The sequence below is a fragment of the Sinohyriopsis cumingii genome, chromosome 15 (assembly GCF_028554795.1).
Source record: "Sinohyriopsis cumingii isolate HCF-2022 chromosome 15, ASM2855479v2, whole genome shotgun sequence".
NCBI lineage: Eukaryota > Metazoa > Mollusca > Bivalvia > Unionida > Unionidae > Sinohyriopsis > Sinohyriopsis cumingii.
Window position 1 is genome coordinate 10,222,189 of NC_142975.1, and position 21,151 is coordinate 10,243,339.

Here is a 21,151-nt window from a genome sequence, read left to right on the forward strand (position 1 = left end):
GTGCCATGATGTGTCAAAGATACCATGACATAACAAAGATGCCATATGTCGAAGATGTCATGTGTCAAAGATTCCATGATGTTTCAAAGATGTCATGATGTGTCAAAGAGCCCATTCCATGAAAGAAGTGTTTCCAATAATGTGCATATAAACTAGATAAATGGTGAGTAATATGCTCACATAAATATATCACCTCGTGCCATGATGGAGTTGAGTCAGCAGTAAAATAAAAGTGCATAACTCTACCAAAAATAGTGTGAGAAAATGATTTTTGATGATGATGACTATAGTACATGACAGTTCAGTGAAATTTGCAAGAGCAGCAGCATTCACAATATTCTGTCAAAAACTGCATCCAGCTGTAAGTCAAAAGGGCAATAACTCTTACAAATGTCACAGGAGCAAACAAAAACATGTCAATATGAACATCTTGCGATGATGACTGTACCATGTACCAAGTTTCAAAGTGATCCATACAAAAAAAGTCTGCAATACACAATGCAGTCACAAGATTATGTCTTACACCGCATTTAGTTGCAGGATGAAAAGCGAAACTCTAAAAAAAAATTTAAAGAGCACAGTGATTTGTTAAAGCATTGATCTTTAAACGATGACCATACTGCAAACATGTAGAAAGTTTCATGGGAATCCTCTAAAGACTGAGACTGGATGTGTTCACAGGATTCTGTCATACACTATGGTAATACCTCTACTAGAAATCAAAGGAGTACAGTGATTTAATGGCATGCTCATTTTCTGGTGCTGATCATAATAATTCCCAAGTTTCAAGGCAATCAGACTAATTACAGTCACAATATACTACATCCAGGTGCAAGTCAAAATTCATTTAATTGTCGTACCTTCACAACGATTCATCTTAAGTACAAAGCAAATCCATAAAGGGGTATAGGAAATAAAAACAAATTGAAAAGAAATCATTAACCAAAACATTAATGCAAATTTACTATGATTGTGACCTTTATTCCAGGGAAACATATTGCGGAATGAATGGTGTAAGCTTCACAATGATTTATTCTAAGTATAAATGAAAGTATCATGGGGTTAGAAAATATAAGCAAAGAAAAAACTTCCAACCAAAATCTTAATGCAAATTTTCCATTACTGTGACCTTGCACAAAGTAAAATGAACAACCATGCATGTTTTAGTTTTCAAACTGTCTTAGTTTCAAAACAATTCATCCTAAGAATGAACAAACTCCATCGAGGAGTTTAAGTAATTTACAAAGACAAACAAACTTTGACCAAAACCTAAACTCAAATTTTGTATGACTGCAAGCTTGACCTTTCAATTAATGGGGCAAGTAAGCATCTTGCAGAACTATCTTAACTACATAATGAATCATACCAAGTCGGAATAAAAAAAAATTTTTAATTAAAAATTGGGAAATAAAAGCAAACGAACAAACAGCCAAGTATGATGAGAATCTATCAAGAAATGGATGCAAATAAAATACTTTAAACATAAATCCTAATAAACTACTGCTGGTTATGCCCCCAACCATCACGGGAAAAGTGACCACTGTTTTAAAAAAATGCTTTGTTGATATGCAAATCTTCAGATGATGCCCACATTATGTACGAAGTTACACAGCAATCCATCAAAAATATGGAGACTAGTTGCAGCCACAAGTAAAGAAAGGACAATAACTCTATGAAATATTTGTCAGCAAAGTGATCATTTTAAAAATCTGCATCTTCAGGTGATGACCATAACATTTATTAAGTTTCATAGGAATCCCCCTCCCAATGCAGGACTGGTTGCGTTCATAGTTTGATCAACAGAAGGATGAACTGATGAATATGAGGATTCCCATAAATCTAAATAGGTGGAGATATAATGATACCAATGACACATAAAGAATCAAACTGATAAATAAGATGCTATTTCTTTCTTCTGATGTGATTAAAACAACAAAACAAAAATCACTGTCATGTTTGGGAGAACTTCTGTCGCTTGTGTCCCTCCCCTTCATCATTGACATAAGGGCTACACTCCCGTGCCTTATGGTAAAGACAAAGCAGTTCCATAGCCTCTGACGTTTGCTGTCTCTCATCAAGAAATCTCTGACAAGCATCCTGGACAGCCTTTGCATACTCATCTGTGTCCATCAACATTTGTGCCAGGTCCTGTGTTTTCATGTCAGCCAATTCCTGGAACAGAAAGAGTATGGGTTACCAAATAATTTAGAACTTTTGACCCACATCCTTGACATTTCCTTAGTCTTAGGTTTTTATATAAGGCTGAGGTAAACAAAGTTATTTCCTTCCTATCTCAAGATCAGTCTTTGGAATCATTTTCAGATGTGTTAGAATATAATTTGAGGGGAATCATTTATTTAAAAATTATTCACTGGAATTACAAACTGCTCATGGACTCTTTGGACAAAATCACTATCTTGGGAATATTGTCAATTCATTCAAAGACATTCTGGATTATATAATTTTGATGCATCAAGACTACTGGTACATCAGCTCATTCAAGGCTATTTGTATATTAACACATTCAAGATTAATGAATTCATTCAGAACATTCTATACTTTTGGACTTGTCACAGAACTTTTAGGTATATTTGGATTTAATTCACAATACAGTAAGTTCCTCTTAAATTTTCACTTAGTAACTTGGAGAAACAAATTTATTTGTTGACTTTACTAAACTTGTTGATTACACTTCTTTCTGCTACTTACTTTTAAGTCCAAAAAGTTATAACACAAGTCAGAAGATATCCTCCAAGGCAAATGCTTTATTTATACTGATGTCTTTTTTTTAAAAAAAATACTTTCATGCAGAATTCTAGGTCTAGATTCTTCAAATGATCCATTTTCCATCCAATATACAGTATATATATTTTCTTGGCCTAAAAAAAATATTCTATTGCAAACTAAATTAGAATGAAACTTTGATAAGAAGTACCTGGAGATCTTCATTAGAGAACGTAATGAGCCTGGACATGTCTTTGTTGAGCCCAGTGGCCAACATCCTCACTCTATCCGACACTTGTCTGCCATCAGATGTCATAAAATCTGGCTCATCCATGCCATGCTCTGGTAATACAAAATACAGTGGAAGTTAATTAAAACCCTGTGCTTCTTTTAAAAAAAAATAACATAATCTGTTAATTATTAAAAAACTTTGAAACTGTGCATGTGTGTTTTATTCTGTATATAAGTAACAAATCCATGCATCCACAAAAACTGAGAGCCAAGAATATAAAATTATTAAGATGTGAAAGTTGAGAGAACTACAAGCTGGATGTTCTGAACACAGAGTTTCACTAATTTTGCAGAATCCGTAATAACAGCTGTGTTAAATTAAATAAATAAAATAAAGTTTATAAATTATTTTAAAAGGAAGTAGCATACATATCTGCTAACCCTCCAGGCTCGCAATTAGTGAAAACAGGGATAAAAATTAGTGAATTTTAACACGAATTCGTGAAGCAATCTTCGAGTCTGGGATTATTTGTCAGAACAAATGTTTAGCATGGTTTCCAGCTGATAAAGGCAGATGTGTTCAACAAGAAAACTCACAAACAATGCTTCAGCATTGGTAGCTTGCAAGTCTTCCGTCAATGGCTTAAAATATTCTAGAGCAAAAATCTGCTGTGAGTTCTTAATTTTCCCAACCTGTAAGTGCTTTTTGCTACCAATGTGCTTCCTCACATTGTCTCTGCCACCATGTCCAATGCTAAAATGTGTGGCACACACTGCGTGCAAAAAGCATGATGTATATTGGTGTTTGATGGCTGAATGCACAGCGAATTTTTGGTATATTCCAAACTAAACTTCACTTTTTGTGCAATACATTTCTTTTTCCTTGTTGATGACGACATTTTCAAGATGCAATGCTGAATGGTAATTCAAATCAGTGTTTGCAGCACATGTGTGGAGCAAAATTCCAGTTAGGCACCAGTCTGTAAAACTTTTCTTATACATATAGATTAAAATATGCTAAAATGCTAGCTACTGTGCCAACTGTACCAAATTACCAATCAGCTATAGTTAATATTAATATCGTGACCAACAGTACTGGACCGTTTTGGCAACTGCCGATATCACGACTAGCACTTAATGGGAAATCAGTTATTTTATTAAAGATTTAAAATAATTGAGAATTGGGAATTAATGATTTTTTGGCATGCAATGTGAATCCATGAATCGATTAAAAAGTCTTGAAATTCACACCAAAATCGTGAGGGTTGGCAGCTATGATCAAAGAGTAAACAGGAAGTAAAATGAAGACAATAAATGAATAAATGTATATGATCTGTGAATTGTAAACTTAACCAACTGGATAGGCAAACTCCCAGGAGATGACAAGTTCTGGACCTAAATATGATTTCTGCGAGCAAATCATAATAATCAGGAAGCCTAACCTGTCCAACTTGTATCTTCTGGCACTTTCTGGATTCACTATATTGTTTTTTGTTAGGTGTAGTTGTAAACTATACAAGGATAAGCCCCCCCCCCCCTTCCAATATGTGTTTCCTATTTCACTGATTTTAAAATCAGGGTAGGTAGGCATGTATTTTTAAGAAAATAACATTATGTATATTATAATGATTAGTATATGTAATGCAGAGATGCTGCCAGGATGTCATCATAAGGGGGATTTCCTCCCTTTTCACAGATGTAAGTCAGGAGTAGAACAAAAATGTCCATGGTTCAGTATGTCCCTAACACTTTAATATCCATCTCACTTTCTTACTGCTCCACTCTATAAGACCCCTATTGAAATCAAAATCTTTAACGTATGCTGCATTTGGTTCTATAGGCATCAATCTGTTGATTGTTTCTGAGCTTAATCTCTTCCTTATCTGTGTGTGAATATTGTTCTGTATTGAGAACCCCTTCTCAGTCTGATGTCTGAAAGAGCATATACATAGCTTGCTTAGCCAGCTGGAATGAGTTTGAAAACTGTTCTTTATGGCTGTTGTTTACAATTTTCCACAGCTCACAGGTATAGTCTTTTGGACACTTCTGCTCAAAAGTAACATTTGTCACTAACATAACCTTTGCTTAACTTTAATTTTCTTGAATTAGCAAACCTACTGACTACTATGCCAGATTTAACGTTTCCATAAGACTGTATTAGGATTTTAAGTCCATTAATGCCATAGTCTACTTGTTGAAACTGAGGTATTTTGATCAAATAAATAGTTTTACTTCTTAATTTTAATGTCAGGTTCTTATTTAGCAGATTTATTTATTGCAACTTTCTGCTACGGCTATATGGTTTTGTAGCACAGGATCCTGCAGGGCTACATTATGATGAGAAAAGAAACAAAAAGTGCAATATACTTTAAAATTGTCTATATTTTAATTCAGTAGATAGCCTTTTATACATTTAATTTTGAAAAACCTCTGAAATGTGGGGTTGTGTCTCATGCCCTCCGTTTTTGTCCATTCTGCATGTACATCAGACTCATATTTAACGTCATTTTCAGGTTTAAAATCACTCGCTGGTATCTCCATTAACACTTTCCCAGGTCAAAAAGTCTGATATACTTCCTATACATTGCCTTGATCACTATGAATTCATCATCTAAAGATGAACTACACTGGGACTCAGCCATTTTGGGTCTTCTAGATAGCCTGTATTATAAATACACTTTTGCAAAACTTTCTTGATGCAAGATTCAAACTATGACAGAATGCTTGTTACTTGGCCCAATGTGCCAATCAAATTTAGTTTATGAACCATTCATGTCAAGTTGAAGAAACCAGGTGTCTAAATAGTTATGAAAAAAATAAAACTTGCGACAAGGTTTAATTATCTCCCATTGTTTTGCCCACCCCCTTCAATATCAACACAAGTTGGAATTAGTACAACATGCTAATTATAATTATAATATATTTGTATAGATTTGTGAAAGAATTACTGTCTTTTGAATATATTCATATCTATACTATATAAAAACAATATGAATGTGCTCTACATGACATGGAGGGATTTGAAAACAAATATCATGCATACTTGCTTGTAAGTCGAGTTCAACTGCAAACAGCATCTGCCCAGATCTGCCACCACATAATATGCCAGCTGATCATAGTCTTTGGATTTTATTAGGAGCAAGAAAACATTGGACCCTGACCTGCCAGCACATTTTGCAGAGGCATATCAGAGTCGATGTTGTTTGCAGTTGAACTAGATTTAGAAGCCAGTATATACAGTATAATTGAGCATATGTGATTACTTTTGTGTTCTCTTGGTGTATCTTCCTTGGGTTAATAATGTTTATTGAAATCAGTGTCAGAGAGTAAATATGCCTCTTACAGTGATCTTACAACTAGCATCAGCCAGCCAAAACTGTCTGAAAGTAAACATGCCTCTTACAGTGACCTTACAACTAGCATCAGCCAGCCAAAACTGTCTGAAAGTAAACATGCCTCTTACAGTGATCTTACAGCTGGCATTAGCCAGTCCTGATCTGTTAAGTAATAAACACGCCTCTTATTGTGATCTTACAACAAGCATAACCAGTCCTGAACTGCTAAAATGATAAACATTCCTCAAACAGTCATCTTACAGCTGGCATTAGCCAGTCCTAATCTGCTAAGTAATAAAGACACCTCTTAATGTGATCTTACAACTGGCATTAGTCAGTCCTGATCTGCTAAGCAATAAACACACCTCTTAATGTGATCTTACAACTGGCATTAGTCAGTCCTGATCTGCTAAGTAATAAACACACCTCTTAATGTGATCTTACAACTGGCATTAGTCAGTCCTGATCTGCTAAGCAATAAACACACCTCTTAATGTGATCTTACAACTGGCATTAGTCAGTTATGATCTGTTAAGTAATAAACACACCTCTTAATGTGATCTTACAACTGGCATTAGTCAGTTCTGATCTGCTAAGCAATAAACACACCTCTTATTGTGATCTTACAACTGGCATTAGTCAGTCCTGATCTGTTAAGTAATAAACACGCCTCTTATTGTGATCTTACAACAAGCATAACCAGTCCTGAACTGCTAAGTGATAAACATTCCTCAAACAGTCATCTTACAACTGCATTAGCCAGTCCTGATCTGCTAAGTAATAAACAGGACTCTTACAGTAATCTTACAACTGGTATTAGCCAGTCCTTATCTGCTAAGAGATGGCAGGAAGTTAGGTTATTACGAATAGGTGAATCTGCCAAGTAAATATCAGAATGTCTGTAAACGTTGACACCTGGCATTATTAAAATGCCAAAGACAGCTCATGTAATTTATTTTGCATAATAAAAAACATCTCACTGGAAAGGTTCGATACATGTATCCTGCTGTTCAACAAAGATCTATGGTAAAATATTGGTGAGAAATAGCATGACTAACGAACCTGATCCCTCTGGTCTCCACGTCTGTCCTTCTTGTAGTAGGATGACAGTGCTGTTAAATGGCAGAAAGGTGAAGTAATCTTCTTCATCGACCTCTGTACCATCCTCCCCTAAAGCAACACGAACATATTCACTTGCAGGAATGCCAAGCTTCTCTTTCCCTGCAATGAGATGAAGTCACACAAGGTCACTGTATTGTGATACTGCATATATAACACCAGTGCTAAAAAAAAATCTTTCCAACAAAGCCTCAGGGCAAAATATGTATTTTAAACTGCTTCAAAGTGACTAATTTTCTGTGCTGATTTGCCTCAAAAAATAATATATTTCAGATGAAAAGAATTATACCTGACTTGACAAACAAATTTTGACCTGATTTAATTTGATTAATATCAATTTTCTTCATCCTGATGTAAACCAGTAGTCAATATTAAAATAGTTTCTGCTGTACAGTGTTTTCAAATATCATTCATGTACGACTTTTTTCTCAGATTTTGATTCAATTTCGCTAAAAGAATGTTATATTCCAGGCTGCAATGTCTGCTGGTGTTTCATTACTGGGTCAACTTTCTCGTTACTGAATGGATCAGGAGAGTTTCTGTTCATACACATCTCAAGATTGTCCAGCCTGAAATGGTTTCTTTTTATAAATTTGTTATTCTTCACGAGTCAGAATTCTAATCAACATTTTGCTCAGGAGATTGCAACTAACATGGTTTCCAACAATTTCAAACTTTCTGCATATTCACTCTTAATAACAGTGACTTATGCCTCCATTATTTGCATGTCTAACTCTCTGTATGTTTTCAGTTTGCCTTCAGGTTGATGTAGTCTATGTATTTCATCATCATATTCAGGGATGTTAAGAAGTTTCAATTTCTGAATGCTGCAATAATTATAACATACTTCTTGGTTGACATTGAAAACAAATAAAGTTAGAGAGCCACTGATAATCTTTTTTACATTTTAAATAAGCAAAAATGATAACTTTAAGTTCCACAGTAGTATAGCAGGTCAGTGTGTCATAATAACACAAGATACCCACTCCACATATCAACAAAATTGGCAGCTACCAAATCTTTGAACTAACTGTTTTAAGATACAACATAATATTTCTGTACCTTTAGAGTGAAAAACATTGTCTTGTATGGTCTCATAAGTCATTAATTCCCAAGTGTTCATGGATAAAGAATCACACAGGTATCACTCAATATATGCAACTAGCAATGCATCACCGTATCAGAAAAAGAAAGGGACAGCTCAGATTTCACAACAGAGAAATGAACACCAATAATCTAAACTGACAGTGGTCATGAACATTGGGCTGTATGATTCATTTAGCACTGTAATTGAGTTCTTCCTCTTCTTTCAAACACATACAAGTAGATCAACAGTGTTAAAATCATGTAAGAAACACACCATAATCAATTGCTGCGCATTATTTTTTCTATACAAATGAAAATGCCCAGGTAGTGAAATTAATACATTTCCAAACAGGGAATGCTTTATTTTAAATAAAATTATCATGAAACCCAAACATCAGCTACATATGCTGTTAACGAATCACTTCAAAAAGATGTCTTATTTTTGTAGTGAGCATTAGAGCAGATCTGAAACAGAAATTGTTGCCATGTGTATTTTCTATTAAAATCAGCACATGCTTAAAATATTCACACACATTATTCATCTGATACAATGTATAAAACAATAATATACATTTAAAAAATAATTTTTGTACCATATAAGATTAATACTCCTTTATGCTGGCACTGTGAGGGCTAAGCTATTCTGGAGACCTTGACAACAGGTCTCAATGACTTGGACCTTTTGGTCAGTGATGTGATTTTGATTTTTAAACGTAGTTTTTAAAAAAAATCAGTCAAAACGCTACGATGTCTGCATTGTGGCAGTTTATAGTGATGTCTAGCACTGGGGCATCATGCCGCAGACATGTAGCATGATGTCCCACCCAGTCACATTATCCTGACACCAGGCCAACCAGTCCTAACACTAACCTCTTAATGCTGAATGCCAAGCGAGGGCAGCTGTTAGTACCATTATTGTAAGTCTTTGGCATGACTTGGCCGGGGATCGAACCCGTGACCTCCTGTATCTGAGGCAGATGCTCTAAACACTAGGCCACCGGAGCAGTTACCATTGGGTCAAGGTTGGTGGTATTAGACAACAATCACTCTGCAGAAGCCATTTTTTCTTATTTGACTTGTCAAGATTATGAGCTGATTGTTAGATCCCTGAATCCAAAGGTTTCTTTGTTAACTTAATTGCAAGCCATCCACAATGCCTGGTCATGGAACTTACTCATAAACTAAAATTATTCTGCCAGATCCATGACTTATTTTTCACTGTTTCGCCCAAAAATGAATAGGCGTCTTCTGTACCTTAAGCACATGCCTTCCACAAACACGGATCATGGGATGTGATCTACAGCTAAAGTTATGCCAAAACATTATTTCTTTCTTCAGTAACAGTGACCTAACTTTTCCCCTTCAACCTCAAAAGGCAAAAGGGATCTCGTTCAGTATTTAAGTCATTAACAAACTTTGGTGAAGTCACTGAAGGCACCTAGTCAAAAACTGATTTTTTTAAAAGTATAAACCATTTTGTTTAAGTTTTCTCAGCCAGTGACCTTGTCCTCCAAATCAATAGCTTCTTCCTTGCCCCAAGTGCAAGCCATTCACCAAGTGTGTAGAAACATTTCTTTCGGTCAACTGATCCTGACCTTTGACCCTGAATAAATAGGATTTTGCCATACTTTAAGCATAACCATCCACAAAGTCTGTTCAAGGTCTGTGATGTAAATTCTTGTTGAATTATGATCACCAGATTAAAAGACTTTATCCTTACCCCAAATGCAAGCCATCCACAAAATTTGGTCCTGGCACATCAAGCAGAACTAATATTATTGTGCAGATACAATTGTTCTCCTACGGAAGATGACATTCCTCCTCACCCTAAGTGCAAACCATCCACAAGTTTGGTCCTGATCTTTTATGTGGGACTAATATTATTGTGCAGAAACTATTTTTCTTCTTTCAGTCAAAGTGACCATGAACTTTGACAACTGTAACCATCCACAAGGTCTGAGATACCCTTGAATCTAAAAATCTTGAATATGTACACATCACTCATAGCACTTTCCATATAGAACACCAGCCAGATAACACCTTGCAGAAAAGCGAATATTCTAAGGACTTTTATTGTTAAGCATAAGTCATAAACATGATTCTACTTTTCTTTACAAACTGATGAACTTTACCTTTTGCTATTAACTCTTCAAGGTTAGAAGCTGTAACAGACTTCTTCAGAGAGCGATCATGGTTCCAAACTTTGTATGGTCTAGGCCCTGTGGCCATTTTCTTGAACTTAAAAACTCTATAAAAGATAATAATAATAATACTCATCTGTAAAACAAAATTTGAGACTAAACAATAACTCATATTCAGTCTTTGTGATGGCAGAGTAAATATTAAAACATATTTTTATTCTTTTTCTGGCAACATGAAATAGGCGACAGAATGCAATAATTGACTAAAAATAAAGTTTCTACCACTGATTTATATTTAGCCTAACATCCATGCCTTGATCTAATATTCATGATTTGAAAGCCCTCCGTTGTGATTTTCTCTATTCTGGTTTCTACTGTTTATTTTTGTGAGCAGTTTAAGAAGGTGGAGATTAAACTGATGTAAGCTCAAAATCAATACATGAAGAAGCATAATAAATAAATACACAAGCTGGTAGAAAAATGTGTCATGAACATATACATTGGTGTATAAAACAAATACTACTTTTGCTTCACCTCACAAAAAATGAGATTAAAATCATCAGGCAATACATGAGATTAAAATCACCATGGTAACACATGAGATTAAAATCACCATGGCAACACATGAGATTAAAATCACCATGGCAACACATGAGATTAAAATCACCATGGCAACACATGAGAGTAAGATCACTGAAATATATTAGTATACTACAAGGTGTTCTTCACATTGGCATACTGGCATTAAATGCTGAGTGCATCTACTGAATCTGTCATGTACAAATATTTTAAAAATGTTTAATAATAAAAAATAATAACAAAACTGGCACAAGCTAGTGTGTACCTTTCTCCACCAGACATGATTCTGTACACACAAGCCTTTTGTAAATTAAAGGTCATTTTAAGTTGTTTTTTTTTTTTTACAAATACAGTAAGTACTTAAATTCCAGCTTAAATTAGCAATCTATATTTGTATGGATATAGATACTGTGAATACCTAAGATTAAAACATGTTATCTACTGAGCAAACATACTATCCCACCTTTCTCTTAGGTCTAATTCTTATGAAAATTAGCAATGTACACTAATCAATGTACATGTATATATTTAGAATTGGTTTTGGGGACATGTGCTGTATAAATTGTCAATCTTTCTTTCTTTGATCATAACAATATTTATGTATGTTCATATCTAGTACAACTCATTTTAGTTTCTTAACACCTTTGTACTCATTGATAGAAGTGCCAAATCTTGAATCTATTTAACAACTATGCAGTACATTAGCAATACCAGATCAACTACTATGCAGTACATTAGCAATACCAGATCAACTACTATGCAGTACATTAGGAATACCAGATCAACTACTATGCAGTACATTAGCAATACCAGATCAACTACTATGCAGTACATTAGCAATACCAGATCAACTACTATGCAGTACATCAGCAATACCAGATCAACTACTATGCAGTACATTAGCAATACCAGATCAACTACTATGCAGTACATTAGCAATACCAGATCAACTACTATGCAGTACATTAGCAATACCAGATCAACAACTATGCAGTACATTAGCAATACCAGATCAACAACTATGCAGTACATTAGCAATACCAGATCAACTACTGCCTAGATAGTTGAATTGTAAAAGCACTTACTGGCAAAGGCTAATCTTTACTGGGAATGTGGACATCATTTTAGTCACAGAGAAAATAATACATCATTCTAAATAATCATTCTTTGGATTTAAACTAAATGAGTTTATATGATGTAAATGCTGTGAATATTTAAATATAAATTATATTTCTCTGAAACTGATGGAGTATGTATTTTGTATAATTACCATTTACTGTGTAAGTAATGATGTCTCTCTGATGAAAGGTCACTCCAAGCATAATGGCATAAAGAATGGCTAAAATCTCTACCCCAACCCCATTTTTAAAATAATAAAAAGTGATGATGAACACCTTTGTCCATATTATACTTATCCATTTATTAATTTACTTATTGTGATACAATTATATGTAAATGAATTCAAGCAACATCTTGTACTAGTGCATTCTTGGGTACAATTATGTCCAATAAATATAATATTCACAATCGTGTACATATTTTGGAGTCCACAATGTCTGGTCCTTTATTTTTGTGTACACAATCCATTCCACAAAGTGATAATTCATTTTTTTTACGCATTACTTTTTAAAATGAGAAGAAGAAAATTTAGTGTCAGAGGATTTATTAGAAATACAGTACATTACTGCATTATTACATCATCACAGGTGTATTTTGGACATATGACTTCAACTGTGTATGGCTTCTATTATACATTGTAATGAATTCTATATGTTGGTAGTATCTATAACAGACCAACCATTTCATTTTCAGGGGGGTGGGGGTGAGAAGGAGGGATGGACCTGTGATTTTCTTTATGACCGAAGATTCTTTCTTTTAAATAAATAATTTTTTCTTCAACTAATATAATCAATACAATTATCATTAGTTTCTACAATACAGACTAAAATATTATATCAAGCTTCTGAAAACCAAAAATTCTGAGAAAACAATAATTCCTACCTCCCACTCTAAAAATTTAATGGTTAATATTTAATGTAGCATGGTAATTACTTAATTACTAATGGTAAAAATACTGAATAAATTAATACTTAAAGAGAAATGTTAGTTAATTTTTTGTCAGTTTCTAAAATCTTCCCACCCCCACCTATTTGTTGATATGCACATCTTTTAATGATGGTCATATTTTCTCACACATTTCATTGTGACCCACTGAAATTTATGAGACTAGATTCTGTTATACATTGCATTTAGCTATATGACAAGGGATATAACTTGAATAAAAATTTCAGGAACATCCTGATTTGTGATACATTCATTATCAGGTGCTACCACAATATTTAATATGTATCATGGAAATCCATCAAATACTGCAGGTCCAGCTGACAAGAGATAATTGTGTGAAACACTGCATTACACTACTAAATGTGTTAACAATGCATTACACTACTAATTGTGTGAAACACTGCATTACACTACAGCACAAAAGGACAACAACAAAACCTGTGAGGGCAAAGTGATTTGTCTACATGTCTAGGTGACGATCATAGTTTCAAGGCAATCCATCAAAAGGCTGTAGGACCAGTTGTGCAAATATGACTGTGTGCTTCAATGAAGGACAAATTGGCAGACATGAAGATTATCGTCTGCTCCAACCTCTACAGAGGTGGAGGTTGAAGGGGGAAAACAAATGTCATGATTATGATGTAACTGAAAGATCTGTTCTCTTAAGAACCGTGAGTTTATGACACTATCAAAACAGAAGACTGGACAATACCATAATCTAGCTACTACCATATTTACAATACATTACAATGCATAGGTATTGCTTCATTCAACACAGATATCAACCCTGATATGTATGACGGGGTTCAATAACAGGAACGGGCTAAATATTCAAGAATATGACACACAGTTGACAGCCAGTATTGACATTACACAAAACGATGTGTTTTGTAGGTCACATTAAAAAAAATACACCTATAGTATAATGATTAGTATACATCATTTACTAAGTGCTTCAGGTGGCTCAATTAAACGTACAAATCAATTCTGGGTAAGTTTTTTAATTTTATTTTTGTGGGGTGTGCTTGTGCAAGGGTTGGTTCCAAGCAACAGGGATGTTCGGGTGACCAGAAACACACTTTTTTTTGTGTGTGTGTGTGTGTGTGTGGCCATATCAGGATCTAGTGATTTCCGTAGTACTATTTACTCTCTTGTCTTCATTTTTAATGAAGCATATCTAGGCACAATTAAGTGGCTGGATTTTTGTAAAACTGCTGACCACAATTTCAGTTGATTGAAGAATGATGCTAGCCAAGAAATGCTGGAATCGGCTAGCTAATTATGCTACATTTTCTTTAACAACACAAATGTATCTGACATATGGCTAAATTAGCAACATTTGTTTCAATAAAGAACTAATGCTCTTCAAATACTTGCATGTTCTGCACATTAAAAAAATGTCCCCAAAAAACTTCCAGATGAAAACTATTGATCACTATAAGTTTTACAATGGTGGCCAGATACCGAATTGGGTCAGGAAAAGAGGATGTCAGTCTATCATAACAGATAACAGGGTAGAATGAATTTTTTTCGACATGCACAGCTTTCATTGTGACAACACCATGTGTAACATTCAACCGGTTGTGTACTGAATACACTTTTATGGTTGACATCCAAAGATGTCCAATGACATCAACATTGATTTTAGCTTTATTTATTTTTGGGTGTATGTAAATAATGACCTTCCAAAGGAATATGGATGTATGAGGATCCAAATAATGTGAATAATCATCATTTAAAGGTATTAAAATTCGGAACAACTAGTACTGTCTGTATTGAATGCCTACATAATCTACAGGACTATAGTTCTACAATGTAAGACACCTCCCATGTCATTCCACCTAAAACATATCACATGATATTTGTTTTTGGGTCTACATCTTACTGCCTAAATAATGGCATGGTGTATTGTGTTCCAATGTTGACTGACATCGGAATGAGAGACCAAATATTTAGTATTATCTCACACACTTGGCAGCAAATACTGAAGCTTCTCGCAAATGAAAGTCGTATTGATTTAGGTGGACTTACTCTGATGGTCTTTTGTTTATAAAAAATTAAAATTCTCACACAAGTAAATGGAGGTATTTTCAAGTTCCACTGCCCTATATTTCAGTTGGTTGGAATGCAATGTAAGCAGGGAATGCCAAAATTCATTAAAAGGATAAGTATCTTGAACAAAACAAAGTTATCTCAACATTTTTTCAATATAGGTTGGGTTGGCATGACGTCACAAGCTTAGTGACCTAACTTCTGCCACATTGCAGAGGTGAAAACAATTGCTTCGTAACAGTACGGTAGCATTAGTCATGTTCCATATATCAAATCATTTTAGTTTGCTTATATTTTGTTTATTATTTCTGTGATCTGTTCAGAAGTGCTGCAGTCTTCTGTACAAGCAGGATATAAAACCATAAATATGTGTCTGTCAAATATTGTTATAGATGTAATATATTTTAGGTTGATAAGGGTGGTAGTGGTGTGTAAGTGTCACGTACATGAGTACACGACAATATATGACAATTAGTGTTAGGGCAGTTTGAAGGCTGTGTTTGTTATATAGGTTGTATATTGCACACTTTTCATTTATAAAATGACAAATATAAATGCAATGTTCATAAGATCAGTTGGCCATTCTTGCAACGTCTTACATTTACAAAGAGATGCTGGATAGTGATGCTAATGTACAATATTTACAGAAACTTAAAGTTGTGGAAATTAATGATTGTCCTTATAAATTTCCAGTAAATATTTGGGTAAATAACCCAACATGAAGAGACATGGCCTGATATTTGTTACCAATCTACTGATAAACCTGGTAAGTTTGTTTTTTTAACAAAATATTTTGTTGAAGTAATTGTACACCTTTTCTTAAACTTATTTTTCTTTTAATTAAGCTATATCAAAATCAGAAATTTTCAGTCAGTATTACCTGTGATGCTAATTATTTTATAAAGTTCTCATTAATTTATATTTTTCCATTATTATTATTCTTTAAATGTCCTATTAAACTTTGATTAATAAAAGTTGTGTATTTTACACTGCTTTATAATAATAATTGCAAATCTTAGGCATATTTTAAAATGTTGTATGAATGTCACCCACACGGTACTGATGTCACTAGAACAGCCCCGGTCGTTTTCACCGCAGCAGTCGTAACTATGCACCGAAAATGCCCGAATGTGAAAATGTGTCCAGATTCCCGACCCAACCTATTAGTATATTTTTTATTCATTTCGCTAAAGAAACATTCAACCTAATCCAATTTCGGATTTCTCAGCTTCCATCGAATTCTAACCAGCTGAACAGAACATGAAAATGTGTCCATTTCCTACTGTCAGATTTTGATTCCATCATGATAAAGACAGCAAAGAAAGAATGATCAATTAAATTTAAATCTGTGGACGAGTGTCGATATGGGCTACCAAGTGTATGATATATTGCTAAAAATATTACCTTTTGTTCTCCTGTCAGTTGGCTTGGTAACAAGCTACACAAGGCCGTTATTTAGGCCGCAAGACATAACATCAAAACATAAGTAACACATGATACATCTTACATTGTAGGACTAGATGCCGACCATTGTTTGTTTGGGGTAGGGGTTGGGGAGTTGTTCAACACTGTAGAACTTGTACAATAATCTGTGTTACATTATAGGTTGTTTTGTTGTTGTTGTTGTGGGGTTTAACGCCATTTTTCAGCACACGATAGGCTATACATGGCGGCCAGTATTAATGGACATTATAGGTTGCAATCATTAAGCTATTCTTGAATAAATTGCCTCTAGTTCCGATTTTGGCTGGTGCATCACATAGCACTGAATCGTTAGCTCAGTCGGAACGATGCCGACTCCCCTCCCCCCTCCGATCGACATTAGAGTCTTACATTGTGGGACCAAATTACCGCAAAGTCATTTGAAATCATGTGGCCAAAATACATGGTGTGGGATAATGAAATACACTGTTTGGTATGCTGATCAACCTTACAGAAATACGTTACAAATTACTTTCAGTAAGCAGGTTCAAAACACTGTTTCAGGTTAAAGTTGTTAGTTCAGGTCAAGGTTACTTGCAAGATAGTACATCAATTTAACGTATTTTGTAAAAAAAAAAAAAAACACAGCAAAAAAAATCAAACCGATCTGGTGGTGTGGATACACGTTCATCGGACAGCGTGAAGCTTCATAAGTTTCTGGGAGTTTTATTGTTATTTAGTAGCGATGGTGCGGATTGGAAAATTAAACTTACTGTAAATATTAAAATAATTTTCATTGGTTACTTATATCGGAAGGCCAATCAGAGCAAGTGTTCCAAACAGAACAGGTAAACATTTCAAAATGGCTGACACTGGGAAGGTAACGCTGTTCCGAGACAAAACAAATTAAATTTCTCTTGCAAAATAGTATAGCTTACTTTAATAATGACAGACACATTTGAATTTAATTGCTTACCAACTTAGCCTTAAGTTATTTTACGACTAATATTTTACCAACAAAATATAGCTAGAATCACCTAATTTCGATAAGAAATATGTTTCCGTTTGGGTAAACAAATATACAGTAGTCTGATATTTGCATTTTTAAAATAATTAAGTGTACCTTATTTAGAAACATTATTCAGAATTTTATATATTTTTATATAAATGGGCTCATTAGACTTGTCACATTTATTCGCCACTGGAAACGCGTAGGCTACTTCGGGATGGGTTCAAAGTCCAAAATTGAGAAGCATTGTCCGATTATCAATGAAAATGATCCAAAAAGAAATCGAAAAGAAACAAACAGGAATCTGACAAATAATCTGAGAAATATTTAATAAAATATTAATAAATGAAAATTCCTTATAGACAAATGAGCTTACAGCAGCCTTTCAAACTTTAGATTACTAACAAAACGTGTCAGATCATATTAAAAAAGGATACAAATATTAAAAATCATATACAGAGATTTATAAGAAAGAAAAGGTTGTCAGTCAGGTTTGTGGATGTAAAGAATACATTTTGTTCAGTATTATCAGATTATCAATGCGATTAAAAATAATTTTTTTCCTCAAATGTTGTCAACCAGCACCTTTGATAAAGCCTGTTAAAATAGTATTCAGGACTTAAATAATGGTTTAAAATTCATCATCAGTTAAACTTGTTTTATGTTGCTATAGCTCTGATATCAGTTTTCAGAGCTGCATTGTTGTATTTAGTTTTAAAAGTAAAGAGATATTACTTTAATCATTGACTAATTGGATCATAGTCTTAATCCACTGAACATTAAAAATAATAAATACAGATATCAAGTACAAACTGATGAAATTTATTGTGTTCACATAAGCCATTCACATATTAAATTTTATTTGTTTAAAATTGTTTTAAAGTGATTTTCGGTTATTTTAAGTGATGTGTCCCAATTTAATAAGTAATAATAATAATAATAATAATGAGAACTGTGTATAGTGCCTAATCTTTAGAAGCTCTAAGTGCTTTACAACATTAGACAACATCTGTAAGATAAAAAACATATAATGATATGATTACAAAAACAAACACCATGAAATTAGAAAACATTAAAAAAAAACATGCTGAGAATATTTAAGGTAGGAAACATTATTAGGTCTTTAAGTTTGTTCTTGCAGTCGAAATAAGTGAGTTTTAAGAGCCCTCTTGAATGTGATCACTGTGTAATGTAATGGGTGTGACCTATTTCATATCTTGCATTCATTTTCATAAATGAATTACCAGACACAATTATTTCAGTATAATTTCATCCCTTAAGATGTGATGAAATATCACACCATTCTGTCATTGCCCTTGCAATCTCTGTCAATTTGGAAAAAGTCTACATGTGACACCACGTGCAGTATTTAATCTACAGTGTCCATGATAGAAGCCATTTTTTGAACATACTGTCTTCTGCAATAACAAAGTGGTACAACAGTGTTATTGAATCAAACTTAGAAACTTTTACTTTTATTAGGTATAATGAGCATTTCTATACTTTTTATATTATTTAACTTGAAAGTTATGTAAATTGGCTGTATTAGGTGTTGTAAACATTCTAAATTTTGACTACACACACATCTTCATATTTTTCAACCACTTTGCCTGATTCAAGTGGAGGAGATAAGTCACTTTACACAAACATTTGAGCCCTGCATGGATTCTCAATCCTCAATTTAGATGAAGTATCCATGATGATGTGACTAGATGTGGACTAGTGTACAGGTTAAAATGTGTCATCTGCACCTTGCAGACTACATGAAACTTGCAAGATATCTGCTGCTACAATGGCTACAGTTAAAATGGAATTCATACCATGGCTGTACAAATATTTTTGTATCCACTTGTCCAGGACAAGTGACTTTGAAGAAGTGACATTCCTGACCAATATTTCACTTAAAGGATAACACTTGTAATTATTTGGGGATGACTATTTTTTAATTATTAGTTAATAGATCATGGACTGTTACATAGTGTATTAATATATGGTATCTGTTATATTATGTCAGAAGTATTGTTATATGTTCATATATTTCTATTTTTGCTCTTATATTTATTCATTTTTATATTGTATTGGAACATTTGTCACAATAATAGCTAACTTTTTAATGTTTAAATAATCCAGTGTAGAATAAGTTCCTTCTGTTTGTTGTATGCCAGTCACCTTCAAAGTGGCATTAGGAAAGTAAAAGAGACAATTTCACTTCAGCTTACCAGAATTTGACTGGAAAATTGAACTTGCCCTTGTGAAATTTAAGCTTGCCCAAAAGATAATATCCCAACAGGAAAAAAAATCTGGAATAATTGAAGAAAATCACATGTTTATTTTAATTTTTGTTTTCTTTTTTTTATTTGTTTAAAATTTTATGCCAGTAATTATAGCTATAAAGAAATATATGTCTAAATAATACAGTAAAACCTGTCTTCAAAGACCACTGCTATGTGAGACCACCTGTCTTGCAAAACCATATTTTCAATGCACAAGTTTATTGATTATATAACATTGTGACTTGTTATGAGAGACCACCTGTCTTCAGAGACCATACATGTTTGGCACAAGAAGTGATCTTTCAAGGCAGGTTTTATTGTACATGTACAGGGTTCTCAACAGATCTATACCCTTGGGTTTTGATGCTTGGAATTTAAATTTGAATTTTGTCTCTTGAGACACTGAGATTCCAACTTTTTATGATGCTTGTTCATTTGGGATGGAGGCATCAGTCTTAATTACTCAGGATATGTATAATTACTCATAATATGCATAATTTCCTATCTAGAGTGAACTCTCTGTGACATTTAGTAAATGTGCCAGTGATCAACATAACAGCTGTTTACACTCTATCAGCCAAGAATGTCACACTTGGGTTTGATAATTTTATCAAGGTTTGATTTTTAGAGATTATATTTAATGTTTCCGATAGAGGAAGAGGGAATCAGTTATAATGTTATGACTCTATGGTATTAAACTATATAATATAAAGAAGCAATACCAACAAATAATTTATCTCCTTAAAATACAAAGTGAAAATTCAAAAGACACAGTATTGTAAATTAAATCCCCAAATAATCATAAATGTTCTATCACAAGTCTAAAAGTATAGAATGTCCTGGTGTACCATAATGATATAATCCAGAATGTCTTTTAATAAGTCCTCAGTAATCCCAAAGTAGTGTGTTATTCCCAAAACAATCAATGAGCACTTTGTAATTCCAGTGAATAATTTTAATAATTCCTCTCAGATTATTTTTGAACACAACTGCAAACTCGGATCATAGATTCCCAAAGACTGATATTAAATAGGAATGAATAATTGTTTACCAAATCTCTTTATATACAAACCTCACTTGACCTGCAACAGAGTAGATTGGTCTGGAATTTCCAAA

General features: G+C 33.8%; 2 protein-coding genes across 3 annotated transcripts in view; one reads left to right on the forward strand and one right to left on the reverse strand.

Moving 5' to 3' along the window:
* Nucleotides 1-954: 954 nt before the first annotated feature.
* Nucleotides 955-17,511, reverse strand: LOC149781250 (DNA fragmentation factor subunit alpha-like). Of its 2 annotated transcripts, none has more exons than XM_089935332.1 (5): nt 17,417-17,511; nt 10,628-10,743; nt 7,353-7,511; nt 2,936-3,066; nt 955-2,172 (listed from the first exon to the last, which is right to left on the reverse strand). In XM_089935332.1, the coding sequence occupies exons 2-5, from the start codon at nt 10,722-10,724 to the stop codon at nt 1,951-1,953; spliced, it is 609 nt and encodes a 202-aa protein (XP_089791458.1). In that variant the 5' UTR covers nt 10,725-10,743; nt 17,417-17,511; the 3' UTR covers nt 955-1,950. The 2 variants fall into 2 exon arrangements, with proteins under 2 accessions (XP_089791458.1, XP_089791459.1); XM_089935333.1 differs by having other exon boundaries at nt 17,286-17,423.
* An 80-nt stretch (nt 17,512-17,591) lies between these two features.
* The window catches only part of LOC149781251 (peroxisomal membrane protein PEX14-like), a 52,771-nt gene continuing 49,211 nt past the window's right edge, over nt 17,592-21,151 (forward strand). Inside the window, exon 1 of the mRNA XM_089935336.1 lies at nt 17,592-17,633. Coding sequence (XP_089791462.1) covers nt 17,616-17,633 — 18 coding nt within the window. The 5' untranslated portion in view covers nt 17,592-17,615. The remainder of the gene's footprint in view (nt 17,634-21,151) is intronic.